The 23,632-nt window shown below is 42.0% G+C and overlaps 1 protein-coding gene across 1 annotated transcript in view; it reads left to right on the top strand.

The window, feature by feature from the left end:
- Positions 1–23,632, top strand: part of VIPR2 (vasoactive intestinal peptide receptor 2) — a 101,908-nt gene that overhangs the window by 52,997 nt on the left and 25,279 nt on the right. The window contains exon 5 of the mRNA XM_021706134.1: positions 9,754–9,851. Coding sequence (XP_021561809.1) covers positions 9,754–9,851 — 98 coding nt within the window. The remainder of the gene's footprint in view (positions 1–9,753; positions 9,852–23,632) is intronic.

The following is a 23,632-nucleotide window of genomic DNA, read 5'->3' as shown; positions in this document are numbered from 1 at the left end:
ACCTGTACGATGACCATTTATATCCCTAACTTTGAATTGTACTCCAAATCTTTAAAATTTAGATTTAAATTAAAAAGGAAGAACCAGAGCAAATGACTCCCACCACAAATCATCCAAAAATGCAAAATAAAGCCTAACCATTGAGCCTTTAAAAGTATATGTGAGATTTCAAGAAAGTTAAAAAAAAAAAGAGCTGAGAACCAAGGTGACAGCAGTAGGATCGACTTACCTCTGGGGTGTTTGTTGGCCCTTGATGAAGAGCCTGGACGTGGGGGCAATCACACTAAAATCTGACCTGGAAATGACAGAGAACTTTCCTAATCCACTTTTGCATTCCAGGAGTAAATTTTTAAGTCTTTCCCAAGAATCCATCACCACGGGCATGCCCTCCTGCAGGGCGAGTTTCCCTATTTATCTTATCCTTGTGGTATCAGAAACCCTGAGCTGAGACTTTTGCCTCAGTTGTTGCTGAATGGGTGGCATCCAGGAGCACCTGTCAGAACAAACACAGGTCTCTCTGGAAGGAAACGTCTTTGCCCAAACCTCACAAAAGGTTCACAGATCAACTCCAAACATCAGCTCATAATCCTAATTTGCAAACTACACCAGGAGAAAGCACTATGGATGGGAGAAGAGTAAGCCAATGACAAACAGTAAAATTGCACTCAAAATGTCAGATCATGAGACCATCAGACACTAAATATGAATAAGTGTATCTTAAATGTTTTTTACAAAGGAAGACATTGAAAGTATGCACCAGAAACAAGATACTCTAAAAAGGATCTTATTGTGGGAAAAAAAACCTTCTAAAAAAGTAAATATTGAGTAGATACATTAAACCGCAAATTAGACACAGATGAAAAGAGAATTCTGGACTGGGGAGGATAGACACAAAGAAACTACCCAAATACAGCACAGAGAGAGAAAGGAACAGAAAAGAGAACAGAGTCAGAGACACAGAAGGGTGAGGGAGGTCTCCTGAGACTAATCGCAGTCTCCACAGGAGAAAACGGACCAAGTTTCCCTTGTGAGGCACCAATTCTTAGATTCAGAAAGGCTGAAGACCCCAATTACAGTGGCTAAAAGGAAGTCTACAGCTAGATAATGTGGGTAGATCTGGAAACATTCGGGCAGATTACCTACATGAGAAGAGCACAGCAGATGCCTTCAAAGTGCTGAAGGGAAACCTTGTCCTGTTGGGAGTGTACCCAGCCAGACTTTCATGTGGAAATGAGGGCGACGTTTTCAGAAAGACAAGAACTGACAGGGTTCACTCAGAATGCCAAAAAAAACGTTCTTCAGGAAAAACTAAACATTGAAGGAAGAACTGTCTCAGGGAATACACATCATATATAAAAACTGCGAGTAAATGACTCCCACCACAAATCATCCAAAAATGTAAAATAAAACATAACCATTGAGCCTTTAAATGTATATGTGGGATTTCAAGAAAGTAAAAAAATAAAAATGGAAAAAGAGCTGAGAACCAGAGTGACAGCAGTGGGACTGACAAGTGAAAAAAAAAACCGAACAATAAAAGAAGGGTGTGCATGGGAAAACCTAAACAAATGACTGACTACTTAAAGCAATAGCAAAACCAGGGAGGGGATCACAAAAAAAAAAGGCAAAACAAATACTGGACAGCAAATAAGAGTTGATGGAAGGCAATAAAAATTATTGGAAGTACATGTGCAGAATAAAACTAGTCAGGTAGAATGATCAAAATGGCACAGCATATTTTTCAACAATGCCTGAAGTATTGAATGCCGTGAATGTATAAGGCACATGTGGGAATAGTGAACCCCACATTCGGGGACTGGTTACTGGGTAGGAAAGGGAGCACACTGGGGATTCCACTGAGATTTATTCCATTGCAACTTTTTCTGGTGTTGGCTGGTATGCTTTTGGTAGGTTTGAAATATCTCATTTTCTGAGGATTGCTTGAGCCTAGGAGTTTGAGACGAGCCTAGGCAACATAGTGAGACCTTGTCTCTACAAAAATAAAAATAAGAAAATTAGCCAGGCATGATGGAATGCTTGTAGTCCCAGCTACTCGGGAGGTTGACGTTGGAGGATTCCTTGAACCCAGGAGTTTGAGGCAGTTGTGAACCACGATCATACCACTGTACTCCAGCCTAGGCGACAGAGTGAGATCTCGACTCAAAAAAAAAAGAGAGCCGGGCTCGGTGGCTCAGCCTGTAATACCGCGCCTTGGGAAGCTGAGGTGAGTGGATTGCCTGAGCCCGTGGGTTCGAGACCCACCTGGACAACTTGGTGAGACCTCATCTCTACAATAAATCAAAAAATCAGCCGGACGTGGTAGCACATGCCTGTAATTCCGGCTACTTGGAAGGCTGAGGCGGAAGGATCGCCGGAGCCCAGCAGTTCGAGGCTGCGGTGACCAGGAGCAGCCACTGCACTCCAGTCTGGGGGACAGAGTGAGATTCCAACTCAAAAAAAAAAATTAGCCGGGAGTGGTAGCGCACACCTATAGCTCCAGCTACTTGGAAGGCTGAGGCAGAAGGATCGCCAGAGCCCAGCAGGTCAAGGCTGTGGTGGCCGGGAGCGGCCACTGCACTCCAGTCTGGACAACAGAGTGAGATTCCAACTCAAAAAAAAAAGAAAGAAAGAAATATCTTATTTTCTGACTGTCTTGCCCAAACCCTGATCATCACAGTTAGACACTTTGTGATGCGGAAGTCCTGTTTATGCAAGCCAGGTAGCAGCTCTCCAATGCTAACCTCAAAGAACTGCCCACATGTCCCCAAAAAGAGAAAGGAGGAGAAAAGAGCACAGAGTAAGAGACACAGGAGGGTGAGAGAGTGAAGCCTCCCGAGTCTATCATGGTCTTAGCAATGAAATGGCAAGCTGCCATTCTGCTCTAGTTCCTGTGGTAATGCCTCAATCAGAAAATAAAGTAGAAGTGGATAGAAGCCTAAGTCAGAGCTGTGGAGACGTCTTCAGAACCCCAGCCGACCCCTGCTTTCTCAAGGCTGCACTGTAGAGCCTGCAGTCTGAAAGCTCCACTCCTGTGACATCACAGCTCACAGAGGAGGTTGCCACTGGCAACAGGATTTGCTTTCTTCCTTACACTCCATTCAACTGTATTCCTCCCAGCCTCCGTCATAGGTACCATGGCCTTCTTCACTGACTTAAAACCCAGATCATTCCAAGACTTGATCAAGAGAATGGAGAAGAACCAGCTATGAAACACACACACACTGTGGAACTCGAAAGGCTTTCTGTGCAGAATATTCCCTTCTTACAGTGAAACCTCGTTGGTGTCTCATTAGAAAGTTTCTGTTGACAGGGAGGCCTAGGGGAAAGAGTGTTGGGTCTTAGGGTTTAGGTGGCTTTGCTATTAACACTAAACTCTGGGATTTCTCTGACAGATTTTAATTAGTTCTAGTCCCTTAAAGGAAAAAAATAAATAAAACAAGCATATGAAAAGAAAGTGACTGGTTTCCTAAAGGGTCTGGTGTGATGGGAGCAAGAGCACAGGGAAAGTAACCATGGGCCGCCTCAGGTCTTAGGGCACTGTCTACACACTGTAGGGTTGGGGACAGTCATACTTACATCTAAATATCGGGTGCCAGGATGTGCTCCGCTTTTCAGTAAACATGCTGTTGACTTCGATGTCTTTGAATTTGTGAACCAGTTACTGTTCCCTTCTGGGACATGAGGGCAGCTCTCTGAAGTTCACTTCGGGGAGCCACAGCCTCACCTGTGCAAACAGGACTTCTACGATAAGGGGCAGACTGGGCAGTCTGTTCTCCTCACCCTGACAGCGGCACAGCCTTGAGCCACTACTCATGACACCAGCGAGGAGGCATTTCCTTCTTTTTGGCAAAAACAAGTGACAGTGTTAAATGCATGAAATTATCTTTTGCCCTTCTCCTTGGCTCCAACAGGATCTTGGATCTGTGGAAAGAACGTCAGTCTTGCAAATGTTTTTTTCCAAAATCAGTGCTGGAATTAACTTCTGCTGTGACCGAGATGTTCCCTGAAGTCACAGCTGTTGGATCAGGCCCTTTCTTATCCATGTGCACTTCCTGCTGGGTTATTCTTTCTCCTTCTAGTATGAAATCATGGAGTGTTTAGAATCCGGTAATGATCAGAGCTATTGTGCATTCTTGAGATTTAAAATACCTACACTGAGCTGAGCATTATTATATTGAGAGAAAATTGGGCAGCACAGAGGTCCCAGGCATCGGGATGGCATCAGCTCACCACGCACTCTGGGTTCTGGGCCGTCGGTGAAAAGGTTAGTGTTGTTCAAGCAGATTGCATTTTGGGAGTCCCATTTGTTCCCCATGACTATGGTTCTGGATGTCTCCCCACACACAGCTTGAATGAAGAGGCTCCCTGTTGGGATCCCAGAGCTACACAACAAAACAAAGGTAGCCACTTTCAGATAGATCAAAGCATCTGCTGGGTTACCCATCCTTTAAGTGGGAGTGAAGTGTGAAAATGCATGTGTGTGACTGTTAATTAACACCCTGAGGGTGGTTATGCGGCTGGGTGGTGATCAGGTAGGCTCCAGTGTTAATAGAACTGTCTGTAGTGAAAGAGACATCCTTTATCTGCTTTTTCCGGCATGGCAGTCACTGGCCACTTGTGGCGTTGCACACTCCAAAATACAGCTGATGCAACCGAGTGACTGGAACTTAAATTGTAGATAAGTTTAATTTATTTAGATCTGAATAGCCACATCCAACTCACTGCCAGTATTCAATCACTGTGCAGATCTCAGCTTGCCTACTGAGGTTTTTAACAAGACAAAAAAAATGCCCCTTCCAAAATATTATTAATCAATTTAGTTTGCCAGACCAAAATTTATGCTAACCTTGATTATGAGAATTATTTGTGGGACTAATTCATTTTCTTTCCAATATTGGCCAGTTTTGCCTTTCTAAAATGTGTTATTAGCCCACCATTGAGCCTATATAAGTCGTAATAAATGTAGGGAAAACTTTCCTTGAAATATCAACAATTTGAGCTCCAGTGCTCACTCAGAATCTTGAAGAAAGAGCGGTCCATGCAGTGCAGATGAATCTGCTTGGCTCACTGAGCCGTCCCAGAGCAGAGGCTGCCAGGTTCATGCCACATGACATCCTGGAGACCCATAAAATCATGCAAGAACAAATGCCTTAAGAGAAAACCTGCCCCCAGCAGTCCTGTGTTAATCTCTAAAACACATTGTGTTAAGTGCCCTTGTTTCATTTAGCTGGAGTTCTTTTATTTCAGAAGAGGTCAGACCTCACAGCTCTCTACTCCACATGTGGCTTCCTTCATTCCCTCCATAAATCTGATGTATTAGTGCCAGGACCTGAGCACTCTGGTGTACACTGTGGTCTTGAAGCATAACTAAGGATGGGCTGGGGGTACCTCAGAGAAACCAAGGCTTCTCTGGGTGGAGGGGCTTGTGGCAGAAGAAACCGCTCCGAGGCAGGAAGAGCAAAGCACATTCAATCACTGGGCAGTCCTCAATGTTTTCTCGTTCCCTGTGTTCTCTAATTCTTCTAAAAGCTTAGTGTTGAAATTATTCCTAGTCAATCTGATGTTCTTTGTACAGAGATTTGAGTTCATCAAAAATTGTGTTGTGTATGCAGGGAACACTGCGTCAATTCAGAGTTCAAACAGGAAATTGGCGCGTGCCAGGGATAAAACTGAAAAGAGCTTCATGCAGGGTGTCCTTCCAGAGGTCTGGGCAGTCGAGAGGCCCAATAAGGACAGCAGCCTCCAGCCACCACCCACACAAAACCTGTTCCCTCTGGTAAAGGGTAGGACAGGGACCTGTGATGCCACCAGGTATCAGCACGGGGTGGTGGGGGGCACACACCCGCTTCTGCCCTCCTGTCCTCTGTCTCCCTCCAATGCCTCCTGCCAGCCTCATTGCCCCAGGCAGGACAAGGAAGCCCTGGAGCAGCCTGCAAGGGTGGAGCAAGTGGGAGACCAGCTGGCAGAGAGAACACCACCATGAATACTTATCCAGGACTTCTAAAATCCAGCAGTTGAGGTTCTAGAACAGCTGAGAAATCCAGACACACACCCAGAGTGAATGGGATTCTCTCTCAGGGCTCAAATCTTCCCCCCAACTCTGGAAATCAGTCTCTCCATACAGGAAGGCATGATGTGGGGTTCCCATGTTCCCGTGTTGTAATTTCCCAGGCACTCCAGCATGCAGGGCACAGCAGTGGGCCTGTGATGACTTCAGGGCACACGAGTGCTTCCACCACCACTTCCTTGATGTCAGCTGGGTCCTCAGGATAAGTGGTGATACTAGAGTCTCCAGTGGGGAAGACATCCCTGTGTGGGGCAGGCAAGACCTGCAGAGCTGCGAAAGAGGCTTTCTTCAGGGTATTTCAGGGTATACAGAAGCCCTTCCAGCCATCCCAAGGTGAGTATCACCCTCACCTGCATGGAAACCTGACCCTCCAGACAATGCTACTTCTGGGACCAAGGGAAAGAGGGACAGTGCCCCCAGCATGCCACCAGGCACAGGTGAGACCCAGTGGGGCCCACGGGGGCTCCAATGTAGAAGTGCCCAGAGTTGGAGTGAAGGGTGGGCCAGCAGAGACACTAGACCCGCATCTCAGGACTGGACGCAGACCCCAGGCCAGCTCACTCCACATTGACTGCTCAGAGGGCTGGTAAGAAAGCAGGCTTGCCTAGCCTCTGTGCCGAGTCACTTCTCCGTGTGGCCCTCCGAAGCCCAGGCCCTCTCCTGCTGCTGGGCCATGAAGACCCAGCTCCCAACACAGGTGGCATGCTCCTGCCTGCAGCACCAGCCCACAGGGCCTGGTGGCATTCACTTTCATCATACCAAAAACCCTGCTGATGAGGAACGCAGACTCTGCTGACTCTTGAGCCACTGCTTCCCATTCATTTCTCCTTCCCTTCCTGAATTCGTTCCTCAGCCTCAACCCATCCTAGAAGCCTCTGCATGGAGACACAGCAAAGTGCCTTTGATGGCCTCGCTTCAGGCCCAGGAGGCCCCCAGAGAGGAGTCAATTCAGCCAGGAAGCAAATGGCACTCTGGCCATTCTGTGCTGGGTCTGACAGTGACTCACATGACTGTAATATGTGAAATTGATGGTATTAAGAATGAAAATCCTTCATGGTCCACCCATGTAGTTACTTTTCTGGGATTTCATCAGTATTTCAATTTGGTGCACTGCTTTTCTATTCCCAGGCACTTCCGAAGCTTTTTTCTCTGTCACTAAATTTCTTAGTAAATACCCAGGCTCATAGCTTTATAAGCCATCTACTAGCTGATGCTTCCTCAGTAAACTTCTCTGGTCCAGACCTTTGTCCAAGCCCCAGCCTCATGTGGACGCTTGCTATGCTGCACTCCCTTCAGACAGATTAGCTGCCTAGGAAAGGCCACCGAGCACCATATGAGTGTTGTGTCTGTGCAGGTTGTAGGGTCCCTTCTACCTGCTAACAGAGCCCTAGATCTGCTTGCCTGGGAGCCATCTGAAACACCTTGGGGAAATGCAGATTCGGGTATTCCAGACCTCCTAAGCCAAGTCTGTGAGGGACCAGGAACTCACACTCCTGGCACATCTCCTAGAGGGTTCTGCTTCAACTGCCGTCCCCCTGCAATAGGACCTCAGGACAAGGGTGCTAAGAAGGTACTGGGGACAGGACACCCCAGTGCTCTTCAGGCCATGGCTGTAGCACTTCCAGTGAGAGAAAGCAGCTTCAGCGTGAGATGAAGTGGAGAAGGTTAGGGCGGCCTGTGTCTGGGGCCTGAGGATGTCTGGCTGGTGCCATGGGTAGACACTCCGATGGCCTCTTCTAGGTACTGTCTGAGGCAGAGGGCAGTGCTCCTTTTGGCTGGGGTGCTCTGGAGCACCGCCAAGACCCAGCAGCAGGCCCCTCCATGTACCTTCAGTCAACAGTCATTGAACTGTCAACACCATGAGATGTGATCTGACACCCGAGTTTAGCTGGGTGAGAGGCTGCTGAAAAGGAGGAATGAACAGAGCGGGCAGCGCTTCCATCCCTGTTTGTTGTGAAGGGTGTGAGGGCCACGTGCATCCTGGTGGAGTTAGCAGACCACATGGGAAGGATGCGGGCAAAGGACGTCATCAGTCCCTGCCCATGATCCCTCACGGGACAGGCACCCTTTAAAAGGCAGGTGGCCAGTGGAGGGAGCAAGGGGAGATGGGCTTCGATGGGCTGGTGAGAGCAAGAGACAAGAAGTGAGGAGTTGAATGCCCCGAGTGAAGGCGCTCAGAGCCAGCAGCCAACACTCAGCTGACTCACTGGCAAGTCAAGTTCACAGCATCTCTGAGGCACCCGTGTGTGCCCACTACTGTGCTGGAGCCACAGAGATGTACAAATTGCCAAGAAGAAGCACATATACTTAGAGACCAGACATGGCCAGATACATCAAGAGTAAGTCTACCAAGTATCTGAGCCTGTGGGGATGCAAAAGAGGGAACCCAGGGCACACTGTATGGTGAGTGGGTACAGGAGGGAGGGTGTGTGGTGAGGAGGGTAGTTTGGGTGAGGTGAGGATGGTGGTTAGGTGTGCTGAGGGTTGTGGCTAAATGAGGTGAGGATGGAGGTTAGAGGAGGTGAGGATGGTGTTTGGGGTTGAAGGTGGTGGTTAGGGGACGTGAGGGTAGTGGTAAATGGTGGTTAGGGGAGGTGAACATGGTAGTTAGGGGAGGTGAGGGTGGTGACTAATGATGTCTCCCGAGGGGTGCAATGGGGGAGGAGGAAGAGGAACAGAGGAGCAGGAGCAGGCCAGGACTATCTTCTCTATTCTTTTCTGATCCACCCAAATAATACTTCAACAATAAAGTTATAATTAAGAACAAAATTAATAAATCAAAGCATAGCTTTTTATGCTTTTGTTTTAATTTTTGCTGTAAAATAACAATGGATTTGGTTGTATTTATACAGGTTTTAGTACTTCTTGGTAAAAATAAAATTCTTCCTGTAAAAATTCCTCTTACAGGAAGAATTTCCTCTTTATTTTATAGGAATTAGTGCCACTAAGCAAAATGCCAGGCAGGAAGTACCTCTCGAAGTGCTGCCGGATTTGTCGTGACTAGCACGAGCATTACTCGCGGAGGACCCCATGCCCATTCTAGGAATCCATGTTTTGCTAGAGCTCTCCCAGCAGCTGTGTTAGCATGATTATCACTCATCCCTTCTGTGCCTGAGGATTTTCATGGGGATTAAAAGCATCAAGCCAGGGAGCCTGCTAAACCAAGAAATGCTAAAAAAAAAAATGCAAATTCCAAGATTCTGCAACTCGATGGCTGGCTCTAGCTAGGAGATTTCCTCTGTCTGAGCACCTCAGCCATGCGCCTGTAAAGTCGTGTGGTTTTTAATGTACTCAGACATGTGTGTCCACTTGCACTCATCCAAAAATGTGTCACCCAGGAGACTCAACACATTCTGACAGCGCTGCTTTGAGGACCATGACTGAGCTTTCCTTTTGAATTTAGTTCAGTGCTTTCTTCCTTTGCTTTCTCTAATTGTGGCAGATCATGCTCCTCCAGACCGATTTGCTTTACAGCAACCATCCAAAGTCATTCATAATGAATTACAAGAAGAAGGAGGGCGTTCAGAGTGGTAAATACCATTTCTTGGTTCAAATGGAAGGGGGATTATACAATGACATGGTCTTGGGCCTTCCAGGCGAGCAGCAGGTGGGAGTCCATCATGATGGGGACACACAGTAGGATGCTGGTCACCAGCAGCTTACTGATCTATTTTCTTTCTTTGTAGATCACGTTTTATATTCTGGTGAAGGCCATTTACACCCTGGGCTACAGTGTCTCTCTGATGTCCCTTGCAACCGGAAGCATAATTCTGTGCCTCTTCAGGTAAGGAGCAGAAATGAGTAATTCTGCAAAGAATACAAAAACAAACAAAGTTTCCATTTAGGCCTTCTGGATACCTCAGAGTGGGGTGGATGGATGCCTCCCAGCCTGACATCCTTTCTGTGTGCGAAGGCAATAAACTATCAAGGAGAATGCTAGCATGTATGTTTTTATTTAAATACCCTGCATTTCTTATGCAAAGAGATAATATTGACCTCAGATAAGAATTCAGTTTGGCCATCATTTATTAAATACTTAGCCATTATGCAAATGTCTAGAAAATGTGGAAACAATATGATCTTCTTCTAGCCATCCAGAAGCTCCTATGTTTTGATCCTAGGTGCTCCATTGAGAGATGGCTACAAAGTATTTAAGAACAATGAAGGCAGAGTCAGACTGTCTGGCTCAAATCCTGGATGGGTCTCTTAGCAGCCATGTGACCTTGGACAAATCACTTAACCTTTCTGTGCATCTGTAAAGTGTGATACTAATGTGCCTCCAAAGGGTTGTTGTGAGGCCTTAACATGTCAGTAGGTGTGAAGGGCTCAGCACAGCAATTGGCATTGTGATAAGAGCCTTTTAAACGATGCCTACCTTTCCCTGGCTATCAGGTTGGATGGCCCCTGCCCACTTCCCTGAGAGGTCTCTTCGGTAACTAAGGACTACATTTTTCAGGTTGGTCAGGTTTGAGGGTAGAGGTGTTGGTCCCAGAGCAGAAGCTTCTCTATAGGAAAAGCTAAAAAGTGTATTAGGATTAAACCTGAGTCTTTAGCATCTTTAGCACTAAATAAAATGAATGATATCAGCTTATTTTAACAGTGTTTCGATCACCATATGTTTTATTTCTCTTTGCTAAAATATAGTTCAAATGTTTTCTAGTATGTTAGATAAAACCAATGATATAGCAAATGGAATAGTTCTAGACCCAAACAACAGCCCATTAGGGGATCCATATTTGGAAGTAAAATAAACGAGTTAAGAGTGGTAAAGAATATTGCTAAGCAACCCAGCAAATGTCATTGGATTACATTTTTCATGTTTAGGCCATCTTAGCCATGGTTGTAATTCTCAGAAAGAATAAGTCTGTGCCTTTAATCCAGAACTATACTTTGAAAAGTGTGAGGAGCCGGGCTCAGTGGCTCAGTCTGTAATCCTGCGCCTTTGGGAGGCTGAGGTGAGTGGATTGCCTGAGCTCACGGGTTCGAGACCCACCTGGGCAACTTGGCGAGACCTCATCTCTACAATAAATAAAAAACTAGCCGGGCGTGGTACCATGCGCCTGTAGTTCCAGCTACTTGGAAGGCTGAGGCGGAAGGATTGCCGGAGCCCAGCAGGTCAAGGCTGCAGTGGCTGGGAGCAGCCACTGCACTCCAGTCTGGGTGACAGAGTGAGACTCCAGCTCAAAAAAAAAAAATAGAAAAGTGTGAGGAAGTGTATCATATTCTAGTTCTTTAAAAAAAAAAAAAGCTGATGAAGTGTTCTATTATCTCTGTATTTGCTATTTTTTTTAATTTTAAAATTGTTAAAGAGAAGAAAGAAAGAAAAAATGCAAGGAAGTAAGCTGATACAGGGTAATGAAACTAAAACAAAATGTATTATCTTTCCTATATTGAACAATCCACATGCTGACATACATCGATTTATTTCAAATTTATACAGAATAGCCTTTTTTAAAATTGTGTGTGTGTGTGTGTGTGAGAGAGAGTCTCACTTTGTCGCCCAGGCTAACGTGCAGTAGCATGCTGCTCATGGCGATTGAAGCCTTGCCCTGCTGGGTTTAGGAGATCCTTCCACCTCAGCCTTCTAAGTAGCTGGAACTACAGGCATGCACCACCATGCCTGACTAATGTTTTTTATGTATTATAGAGACAATGTCTCGCCATGTTGTCCAGGCTGGTCTCGAACCCACAGGCTCAGGCATTCCTCTTGTCTCCGCCCCCCAAAGTGCTGGGATTACAGGTGTGAGTCACCACACCTTGCTAGCCTGGCATTTTTATTTAGTCAGCTTAATAGTACTTAGGAATTATTGAACATATATATGCTGACCCTTTAGGGGCATCAAGCACAGTCTTCCATATATGGACACCATTAGTCACCTGCCTGTGGCACCTCTTGGTTGGAAAGGGGCATGGCTGCTTTGGATGTCTTCCTGCTGATGGCTGAGTATGAGATATTTGCCAGAAAAAGTGTTCAGAGCTGCTATACAGTTCTAGGCCCAGGGCTCATCCCACCAACTTCCATGAGAGCAGGAGCCGATGCTACTCCCTAAAAGTTAAGAGAGTGAGTCCATTCTAAAATCCATATTATAAAAATAGCATACTCCATTGTCTCAGTAGTTCTATCCAGAAAACAGAACTCTTTGCTGTCATCAAACATTTCTTCTCCATGATAGTCCCATAAGCGAAGAAAGCATTAAGCAACCATGTGCTTATTTTACACACAGAGAAATGGAGCGACCTATTTCTCAGAGCAAGTCCCAAAGTACAGTTTAGACTCTGACAGCAAAGTTAGGGCCCAGCTTTGTTGGGAGCTGCTAGTTAGTGACAGCAGCCCCTGTGACCCAGGGTCTTGACAAGGCTCTAGTCCTCCCCAGCCCAGCAGAAAGGACAGTGGACAGTGCAGTTGCAAGCCTTCACAGGCAGCGCTTTCATGGGTTTGAACTGCATGAGTCCACTTACATGCAGATTGTTTTCAGTAAGTCCAGTGAGCCCTTCATATTGCCGGGCTCTGCATCTGCAGATTCAACCAAATGTGGATCAAAAATGCAGTATCCTCAGGATGAAAAACCCACAGAGATGGCGGGCCAACTTTTCACATTCTCAGGTTCTGTAGGAGCAACCGTAGAATGTGGGCATTCACAGATTTTGGTACTGGGGGGAAGGAGTGGTCCTGGAACCATTCCCCCACAGATACTGAGAGACAACTGTAATTGCTAAAATATCCTGTGCCAAGTGCATTGTAGGTATTGCACTTTATCAGGTAAGTACTGCCACTGTCCCAGTTTTACCAGGCAGAGCACAGAGGCTCAGGCAGGTCGCTGGATGGCACAGAGTTGTTGGGCCAGTGCATGCAAATCCCTGATCTAAACCAAGCTGTCATGACCTCGGTTACCATCAGGCGTTCTGTGGCCTCCAGAGTTCATTTCCAGCCATCACTAATGAGCGGGTCCAGCCTTGCCTTCTGGAAGCCTTGCTCTGGGTTATGTCTGTCACCCATTGTCAGAGCCATACGTGGAAGTGAAATTTTAAAATGAGCATTGAGTAACGAAGAACTCAGCAAACGTGGGTTTGGACGACTTACGAACTAAAGTGAAAGTGTGCTCACCTCTAAGTGATAGCTGTCAATCCCAAACCCAACTTTGTGGAAGAAAGACATGAGTGGGAGAGAGAGAAGGAAAAAAAGAATCTAAAACAGGAAAGAAAAAAAGAGGGTTTGAAGAAACGAATGCAGCCAAAAAGAGAATCCATGGGAAACTAAACAGCAAGGGTGGTGGCAATTTGCCTTCAGAGAGAAGCAGCCTTGAGCAGTGAGCAGAGGCAGGAGGGGGCGGTGCCGATGCTGTGGTCTGCCCAGAGCCTCTTTAGCCACGAGCACCTAGTGCATGACCAGGCGGCTTTGGAATTGCTCCCAAGACACCAAGAAAAACTTAGGCCATATTTGCAATTCTTCACTTTCTAAGGCTCTACAGTAGTGCTATGTATGTTGGAGTACAAGTGTTCACTGATGAAGTTCACATTCAGTAAAGTGATAACTCCTCAGTGTACAACCTGATGCAAGTTTACGTATAAAGTGAACACAATACCAGGTCAAGATAATAGGATGCAATTAGCACTGGAAGCTCCTATGACCACTCCGTGTCCACAACCACCTTTTTCCTAAAAAGCAACCATTTTTCAGATTTCCGTCACAAGAGATTACTTTTTTTTCTCTTTTTGAAAATGTATCTCAGAATCATACAAAAGGAACTCCTGATATCTGGGTTCTTTCATTCAGTACTTTGCAAGGAGATTTATCCATGTTGTTACATGTAGTTATCATGTTCTCTTTTATTGCTATGTAGTATTCCATTAAAATAATATAATAAAATGTATTTGTCCACTCAACTGTGGATGGATATAGGGATGATTTGGTTTTAGGTAAATAATGCTACTGTTAATATTCTTAGTAACTACCTATTGCACATATGTGCATGTTTCGTTCCTATTTTTTTTTTTTTTTTTTGAGTTGGAGTCTCACTCTATCGCCCAGACTGGAGTGCAGTGGCGGCTCCCGGCCACCGCAGCCTCGACCTGCGGGGCTCTGGTGGTCCTTCCGCCTCAGCCTTCCAAGTAGCTGGAACTACAGGTGCGCCCGGCTAGTTTTTTATTTATTGTAGAGATGAGGTCTCGCCAAGTTGCCCAGGCAGGTCTCCAGCCCGTGGGCTCAGGCAAATTCACTTACCTCAGTCTCCCAAGGCACGGGATTATAGGCTGTCACGGAGCTCGGCTTGTGCATGTTTCTTTAAACATGTGTGTTCATATGTGCACACATTTATATTTTTACATTTGTATTTATTTTTACTTACCTTTACTGGTCATAGGCTACACATAGAATTAACCTTTTTAAATACTGCCTTTGGATACACTAACTACCCTGATTGGATCAATATACAACATAGATATACATCAAAACACCAAACTGTACCCCATCAAAATGTACAATTACAAATAAACACATTTTTTAAAAATAAGTAAATGCTGCTAAGTAATTTCCAAAATGGTTGTCCCAGCTCACATGCCTGCCAGACGTGCATGAGATTTCTATTCACTCTACCATTTGGTACTGTTCATTTTTAAAATTTCAGCCATCTTTGTGGGTCTATAATAATATAGAGTTGTTTTAATTTGCATTTTCCTAGTGTGTAATGAGTTCATATGCTTCAAAATCTTGCTTTATTTTAAGTGCCATTTCAAATGTTTGCTCATTTTTCTATTTGGAACTTTTTTGCCTCTCTCCCTCACAATTGATTTTTAGGAGTCATAGAATGGAGTCTTTTTTAAAAATATGAGTATTATAGATTGTATCTCCAGCTCTGTATTTTTTAAACTCTCTTAGTGAGTCTTTTGATGAACAAAAGTTTTTAGTTTTAATGCAGTTTGGTTATCATTTGATTCATGTCAGTGCTTCTGGAGTCCTGTTAAGAAATCCTTTCCATATTCTTTTTTTACTATCTAGAAACTTTATTATTTTAACTTTTTGTGTTTATATTTTTTGTTTTGTTTTGTTTTTTGTTTTTTGAGTTGGAGTCTCACTCCTTCACCCAGGCTGGAGTGCCATGGAATGCTCACGGCCACCCCAGTGTCAACTTGCCGGACTCCGGCAATCCTTCTGTCTCAGCTTTCCAAGTAACCAGAACTACAGGTGCGCACTACCACACTCGGCTATTTTTTTTTTAATTTATTGTAGAGATGAGGTCTCGCCAAGTTGCCTGGGCTGGTCTAGAACCTGTGGGCTCAAGCAATCCACTCGCCTTGGCCTCCCAAAGTTCTGGGATTACAGGCTGAGCCACCGAGCCCAGCCTGTGTTTATGTTTAAAATTCATTTGTGATTTGTTTCTGTGTATACACTAACTACCCTGATTGGATCATTATACAACATAGATATACATCAAAACACCAAACTAGGGGCTAGGTTTCATTTGTGTTTTATTTCAGTGTGTATGTGCAATTTATCCAGAACCATTGACGAGAAAGACCTTCCTTACCCCTGCGTTGTTTCTTGATCATAGAGCAGGTGATGGCGCATGTGAGAGTCTTGACTCTCGGTTCTTTTCCATTTGCCTTCTATACATTTGTCTTTCTATCACTATGCTGTTTTTACATTGCAGTGATTATTCTGCTTTTAATAAGCATTTATTTCTAGGAGTCTAAGTCTATCAACCCTTTTCTTTTTTTATTAGGAAGAGCATGGCCATTTATACTTATGTATAAATTTTTAAAAATCAGCTTGTCAGTTGCCATTGAATTCTGCTCCAATTTTATTTGGGATTGCGTTGAATCTATAGATCAGCTTGAATTGACAGGATATCTTTATAATTCTGAAACATCCAATCTCTGATTATAGTAAATCCTTCTATTTGGTTTGGTTGTCTTTCTTTCTCTCAATGTTTTGATTTTCTGAGTAGAAGTCCTATACACATTTTGATAGTCATTTTTAGGTATTTGTTCATAATATTGTAAATATTTTGTTAAATTTTATTTCTGAATGTTTATTTTTTAAAAATTGACCAGTATATTAATCTAACTTCAGCAATCTTACTAAATTTATATATGACTTATTTAATTATTCTGTAAGTTAACTTGGATTCTTCTATGTTCAATTCATATTATTTGTGAAGTAGTATATTGAATAGAAGTGTTGATAACAGACAATTTTTTAAAAATTTCTGAACTTAGGGTGAAAACTTTCAATGCTTTTCAATACTATAAGAATGATGTTCGCTGTAGATATTTTGATGATATCTTTTACAAGATTCAGAAAGTTCCTCTCAATTTCCAGTTTTCTGAGAGTTTTTAATCATGAATGAGTATTGAATTTTTTAGTGATTTTTATGTATATACTGAGATGAATATATGTTCTTTGTCATTCGTCCATTTAATTTGAAACATTGCATGGATAGATTTTCTAATGTTAAATCTACCCTTAATTTATAAAATTAACCTTACATGGTTGTGATATATATGTATCATACAGCCAGACTCAATTTGCTAATATTTTGTTGAGTTTTTTTGCATCTACATTCATAAAATTGATTTATAAATTTCCTTTCCTGTGAGTCTAGTTAAGTTTGATATGACAGTTATGCTGGCCCATGAAGTGAATAGGAAAGTGTTTCCTCTTTTCTAGTTTTTGGAATAGTTGGTTAGATGAGGTGTTATATATTACTTACATATTTGGAAGAATTCACCAGAGAAGCCATCTGGGCAGACAGTTTTCATGTGAGAAGGTTTTATTTTGAGATTGAAATTTTTTAAAACAGACATAGGACTGTTCAGATTCTCTCTATTTCTTCTTACATTAGTTATAGTAAGTTGTACTTTTCAAGGAATCTGTCCATTCTATCAATATTTCAATATTCTATTTTTAATGTAAGATCTATACTGATCTCTACTGTTTCATTCCTGGTATTTCAATTTGTGTTTTCTTTCTTTTTCTCTTGATGAGTCTTACTGAATAAAGCTTTACCAATTTTATCTGTGTTTTCCAAGAACCATCTTTCAATCCCCTGAAATTTGTTGAGGTTTGCTTTATGATCCAGTGTGGTAAAACTATCATTTTCATTTAAAAATAGTGTAAATTCATTTAAAAATAGTGCAAATAGTGTATTTACTCGTATGCTGTGTATGTCCTTCACATCAAGCTGTCAGTCATGTTACTTAAATATTCCAAATCTTTGTTTTACCTGCTTTTTCTATCAATATTGAAAGATATATATTACAATTCCCAGCTACTGATTGTTTTACCTGCTTTTTCTATCAATATTGAAAGATATATATTACAATTCCCAGCTATGATTGTGGACTTGTCTGTTTCTTCTTTTAATTATTTCACTGTTTGTTCTCCATATCTTAAGGTTATGTTATTAGAAGCATAACAATTTAAACTGCCCGTTTCGTAATGCTCCTTACCTTAAAAATCTACTTTGTCTGATACTAATATAATTATTAATATATTAGCTTTATTTAATTTCTTGTTTACAAGGTACATTGCTTTCTGTGCTTTCATTTTTAATTTTCCTGTGTTTTATGTTAAATTTATATATTTTATAAACCCCATGTAATTGAGATTTGCTTTTTATCTCGTCTGATAATTTTAATTTTAATTTTTTTTTTTTTTTTTTTTAGTAGGAGTCTCACTCTGTCACCTAGGCTACAGTGGCATGCTCTAGGCCACCTCAGCCTCAATCTGCTGGGCTCAGGTGATCCTTCCACCTCAGCCTTCTAAGTAGCAGGAACTACAGGCACGTGCCACCATGCCTGACTAATTTTTTGATTTATTGTAGAGATGAGGTGTGGCCAAGTTGCTCAGGCTGACCTCAAACCCGTGGGCTCAAGCAATCCTTTCACGTCACCTTTCCAAAGTGCTGGGATTATAGACATGAACCACCGTGCCTGTCGTAATTTCTGTTTTTAAATGCAGCACTTTTACACTCATTAGTCTACTCACTGACAACTTTGAGTTCTAATCTACCTTCTATTTCTTTGCTTCCTATTTATATCAATTGTTCTTTGTTGCTTTTGTATGCATTTTTTGTTTATTTTGAATTGATCAAATATTTTTATTATTCTAATTTTTCTGTCATTTAGATCGTTACTTATACATTCTTTTATTCTTCTTTCACTTGACGTAATGTTTTCTAGATCCACTCATGTTGCAGCATGCATGTATCAATACTTTGTGCCACTTTATGGTTGAATAATATTGAATTGTATGGATAGGCCACATTTTGTTTATCCATTCGTCTGCTGCCATACATTTGAGTTATTTGTCTATTGTGAACAGAGCTGCTATGAACATTCATGTACAAGTTTTTGCCTGAATAATTGTTTTCAACTCTTTGGGGTATATGCCTATAAGTAGGATTCTGGGGCATATGGTAATTCTGTGTTTAACTTATTGAGGAATCACCAAACTGTTTTCCACAGTGACTGTACCATTTTTACATTTCTACCAGCAGTATATGAGAGTTCCAATTTCTTCACATTGTATCCTACACTTTATTTTTAAGTATTATTACTGTTACCATTCTGGTGGGTGTGTTGCAATGGATCATTGTGGGTTCATGTGATTGATTCTTTGTAGAAATCAATAGTCAAAAATTCGCCCATTTTCTAATTGGATTGTTTGCTTTTAATTGTTAAATTTTAAGACTTCCTTATATATTCCGAATACTAACCCCATCAGATAAACAATTTGCAAACATTTTCTCCCGTTTTCTTTGAACTCTCTTTTTTTGTTAATGATTTTTTTTTTATTTTAAAGATGTGGGATACAATTCAGGATTAGGTATACAAGTGGACATTGTACAGGTAAAGTTTGGGCCTCCCTTTGGTCCCCACTTGGTCTGGTTTGAGATCAGGTGCCCTTATTGATGTTGTGTGCCCCCATCCCTCCCCTGGCAGTGTCCCACTACTGCCAATGCTCTCTTAATGATGTCCTTTAATGCATAAATGTCTTCCATTTTGATGAAGTCCACTTTATCTATTGTTTTCTTTTGTTGCTGTGCTTTTGGTGTCATATGTAAGAAATTCAAAGGACATAAAGATTTGCCCCTATGTTGTTTCAGAAGAGGTTTGCAGTTTTAGCTCCTCTATTTAGTTCACAGATTCATTTGGAGTAATTTTTGTATATGCTGTGAGGTAGGGGACCAGCTATATCCTTTTGCACATGGATATACAGTGTCCCAGCATTGTGTGTTGACAAGACTATTCTTTTTTTTTTTTTTGAGTCAGTCTCATTCTGTCACCCAGACTGGAGTGCAGTGGCAAACTCATGGCCACTGCAGCCTCAACCTGCTGGGCTCAGGCAATCCTTCCGCCTCAGCCTTCCAAGTAACTGGAACTACAGGTGTACTCCACCATGCCTGGCTAGTTTTATAATTTATAATTTACTGCAGAGGCAAGGTCTCATCACATTGCTCAGGCTGGTCTCGAACCCCTGATCTCAGGCAATCCTTTCACCTCCACCTTCCAAAGTGCTGTAAATGACAGGGGTGAGCCATTGCTCCCGGCTGACAAGACTATTCTCTCCTATTGAATGTTCTTGGCACCCTTGTCAGGAATTAGTTGGCCCTAGATGTATGGGTTTATCTCAGGCTGTCAGTTCTGCTCTGTTGGGCCATGTACAGTTTCACATTTTTTTTTGGATCACTTTAGCTTTGAAATCAAGAGGTGATTCAACTTTGCTCTTTTTAAGACTTTGTTTTTTGTTTTTGTTTTGTTTTGTTTTGTTTTTTAGGTATTCAGTATCTCTTGCAATTCCATATGACTTGTAGGATTATTTTGGGGGTACTCCCATTATGCATATGTTGGTATACTTTATGATATTCCACGAGTCTTTCAGTCACTGATCATTTTTCTGCATTAACTTTTCTCTTTATGTCTCAGACTGGATAATGTCATTGGCCCTATATGAAAGTCCTCTGATGTCTGCTTAAATCTAGTGAATCTTTTAGTTCACTTGTACATTTCAGCTCCAAAATTTCTACTTAGCTATTTCTAGTAATTTCTGTCTCTTTGCTGATATTCTCTACTGGTTGAAACATTGTTCTCCTGGTTTCATTTAGTTATTTGTTTGTGGTTTTCTTTAGTTCTTTGGACATATTTGAGACAGTTGATTTAAAGTCTTTGCCTAAGACTTTGAGGCAAAAACTCAAGTCCATTTCATTTAGTTCCTCAGGGACAGTTTTTGTTAATTCCTTATTTGTTTGCTGTTGTTGTTTTGTTAATGGAATACTCTCTTGTTTCTTTTTGTGCTTCATAATATTTTAAATATTATGGTGTGATTATTCTGGAAATCAAGTTTTCCCCCTCTCTGGGATCTGTTGTTATTCCTTGCTATGAGCTGTAGTTGTTTATTTAGGGGCTTTTCTAAACTATTTGTTTAAAGACTGTGTCGGTCTTCACTGCTCTCTGAAGCCTCTGTACCTTTAGTTTAGTAGTCAGCTAGTTTTTGTTTGGCAGAAACTTCCATAAACACCTGGAGCCATAGGGCTAAAAAAATTGAAAGAAGAAACACATTCTCAGGCCTCTGCAAGTTGGCTGTGTGTTGAGAGCACACTTTTATTGCTTAACCAGACTATTCACAACTCTGCCTTAGCCCTCACTTCTTGCTTGTGCTGAGCCTAAAGAGCAGCCAGAGGTAAGAACTCCTGGCATTCTCAGGTCTTTTCTGACCTGAGCTTGTACCTGAGATTTCTAGGTTCCCTGCTACATGGGGGAGCTTCTCAAAACCCTTCTTCTCTAAGCATTCTCACTCCCCAGCTTTTCTTCTCAGGCTTTCAGTGTATGAGTTATTTGCCTCAACTGCTAATTGTTGCCTGAGGCAACAGCAGCTTAGTCATTCTGCATTCAAGGTATCTGAGAAGCTGCTTCTCACCCTGAGGGGATCTGAGTTTGGCTAAACAAAAGCAAGCTCCTGGCACTAGTCTTTCAGGGAATCCACAGACAGATCAAAGCACACACAATTCCTTGGATTTGTGAAATCTTTCCAGGCCCAGGTACTCACAACAGGAACATGAGCTGCTGGTCTTCCTAATGTTCAGGCGATTGCAATAAGTCTTTAACTATCTTCCCAAGTCCCATTAAGGTTAATTCTGGCAGTTTTTGCCAGGTTTGGGGGTTTTCTTGAGAGATTGGCCCTGGAAGCCACTACTTTATCATTTTTACTGACCTCCTTTGTTGGAATTTTAATTCTGATTTCAAACGATTAATTGTGTCCGTTTTTTGACGATTGATAGGAAGCTTTTTACCAAATTTGATATGTATTTGCTAAAAACAACTCTTCATGCCATCTACTTAATTATCTCAAAAAATTTTGACACAACAAAGAACTTTTCTGTTTTTCTCTGCCACAGCAAATTGCAGTCACCATTCATTGTAAAATTTGCTACATTCCCTGTTAGGGTTTGGATGGACAGGGTGAGAGTTGAGAGGCGGAGAGAGGCACACAGCACTGTCGGGGCTGGCAAACCGGAGGTGCGTGCTGGGAGCCCGGAGTGCCGAGTAAATGCAAAGGATTGTGACACACGAAAAGGTTAAGAAAGAAAAGTTTATTTAAAAGTAAGTTAGAGAGAGAAAGAGAAGGAAGAAAGAAGATTCACCTCCCCAAGCTGGGGGAGGGGACTAAAACCAGGAGGCATGGTGATAGCCATAACTCAAAGAGCACATGACCACACCAGAGTCTAGCAAGGCAATGGCCCCTGGTTGCTTGTGGTTAAGTCCTTTTAACCATTCCCCTTGATGGAGGAAGATCATCAGGGTGATTGAGTGGTGGTCTGCTTCCACGTCATCACGGAGACGCAGGTACTGATGGCGTCAGGTGATGGGCAGCAGGCAGATGGGTGAGTTAGTCACATGATTGCTGTCATGGTGGGACTTATCTGTGTCACGTAGTTCACAGAGAGCTGATTAGGTTAACCCTGGGGGGGTGATTCACAAACTCAGACATTTGCAACTCACAAATTCCTTGATCAAAGGTGGTGTGGTCTTATTACTTTAATGACTTTGGTCAGCCAAAGGGTGATCTTTGATCTTCTGTCTTGACAAGGAACCTAAAAGTTTACTAGAGATTATTATGCTAAACCATGAATGGTTAGGCTGTCCTGATTTTGCATCTGAAGGAGATTTGCTGAAGGGGCTGGGATAGGCTGCTGCTTGTTCTGTAGTAAAATGTCTGAATGCTTGCTAATGGTTATGCTGAGGCAAAAAGACTAAAGAATAAGCTAAGTTTCTTCTAGGTTTCTATAGGTACCTTTCATTCCCCACTTCTGCTCTTAGAAATATTCTTATGATCCTGGGAAACAGGGCGAAGATCATTCTTCTGTATCTACTTTGTGCTGAAATGGACCGTAGAGATGTCTCTACCTATTTATTTCCAAGGGCATGAACAGGAAACAGCAGGAACTTAACCGAATACTATTTGGATTTAATAAAACATTGAGAGAGAGCATAGGCAAAAATTATTAAGCAATGATGAAAAAAAGGCTATTGTCCCAAAAGCAATTCTGAAAAAGTGAAAGTAGTCCTGTATATCATATGTATGTTTAGCCAAAACTTCTAATTCATCAATGTAAGTTGAAATATGCCTTTGTAAATTATCTATAGTTGTACTGTAAGAAGGAGATACAGCTATTTGAACAAAGTCTAAAGAAAAAAAAATTGAAAACATTAGAGACATGAAGTTAGGTTGTAGCTTAAATCAAGAATTCAAAACAAGAAAACGGTTTCTTTTGTTTTTATAATAGGTCTGATATACTTTCACAGTGATTGATATGCTAGAGGGTGAAGCCCAGGTTATTTTGCCATTTATCCTGTGTCAAATTCTTGTGCCTGGTCTGCAGGAAATCCAGGAGGAGGGTGTGGGGCAGGTGTGGTTCCTGGAGCTTGTTTCTTATCTCACCCTAGAGAGACTGAATCGAGAACTTGAAAAGTTTAAGTATTAAAATTTTTTAAAAGCATAATGTTATAACACAAGATTACAGTATTTATTGCAAAAGTTACTTTTTTAGCCAAAATGATAGTCCAAAGATTTTGAAAAGAAAAAAAAACAAACCTCACTTTTTTGTAACAAAGACGGTAGGGAAGGGCTAATTTAAGTTTTGTCTCTTTCTTCCCCCCTCTGTTGTTTATAGGAGAAAATTCTTTTGGAGATTGTTAATTAAGAAGCTCATGTTCTGGTCTTTGAGTAGTATTTTGGCCTAGCATTAGTGTACTTGATATTAATGGTAAATTTATAGAACCTTCTTTGTAGCCTCGAGTGTTTATAGAATTCTTTCCACATTTTTTTTTACAAATTTATATCATTTTTTTGACATGCTTGAACCTTTTATTTTTGTTTTATACTTTCCTTAGATAACCATCCATTTTATTATAGAGCAGAAATGTACCATACAAGATCTTTTTCTATACACAATTTTTTTTCCTTTCTCCTTTTTCACCAAAAACATGCCTCAAACCAACAACCTTTTTCACATTTTTTCTAAACTCAGAGCTCTAAGCAAAGCAGTAAGTTTATATGTAGTGGAA

Source organism: Carlito syrichta, unplaced genomic scaffold (assembly GCF_000164805.1).
Source record: "Carlito syrichta isolate Samal-C Ts95f unplaced genomic scaffold, Tarsius_syrichta-2.0.1 Scaffold315176, whole genome shotgun sequence".
NCBI classification, from domain to species: domain Eukaryota; kingdom Metazoa; phylum Chordata; class Mammalia; order Primates; family Tarsiidae; genus Carlito; species Carlito syrichta.
This window is presented reverse-complemented; position numbering and strand designations above follow the sequence as displayed.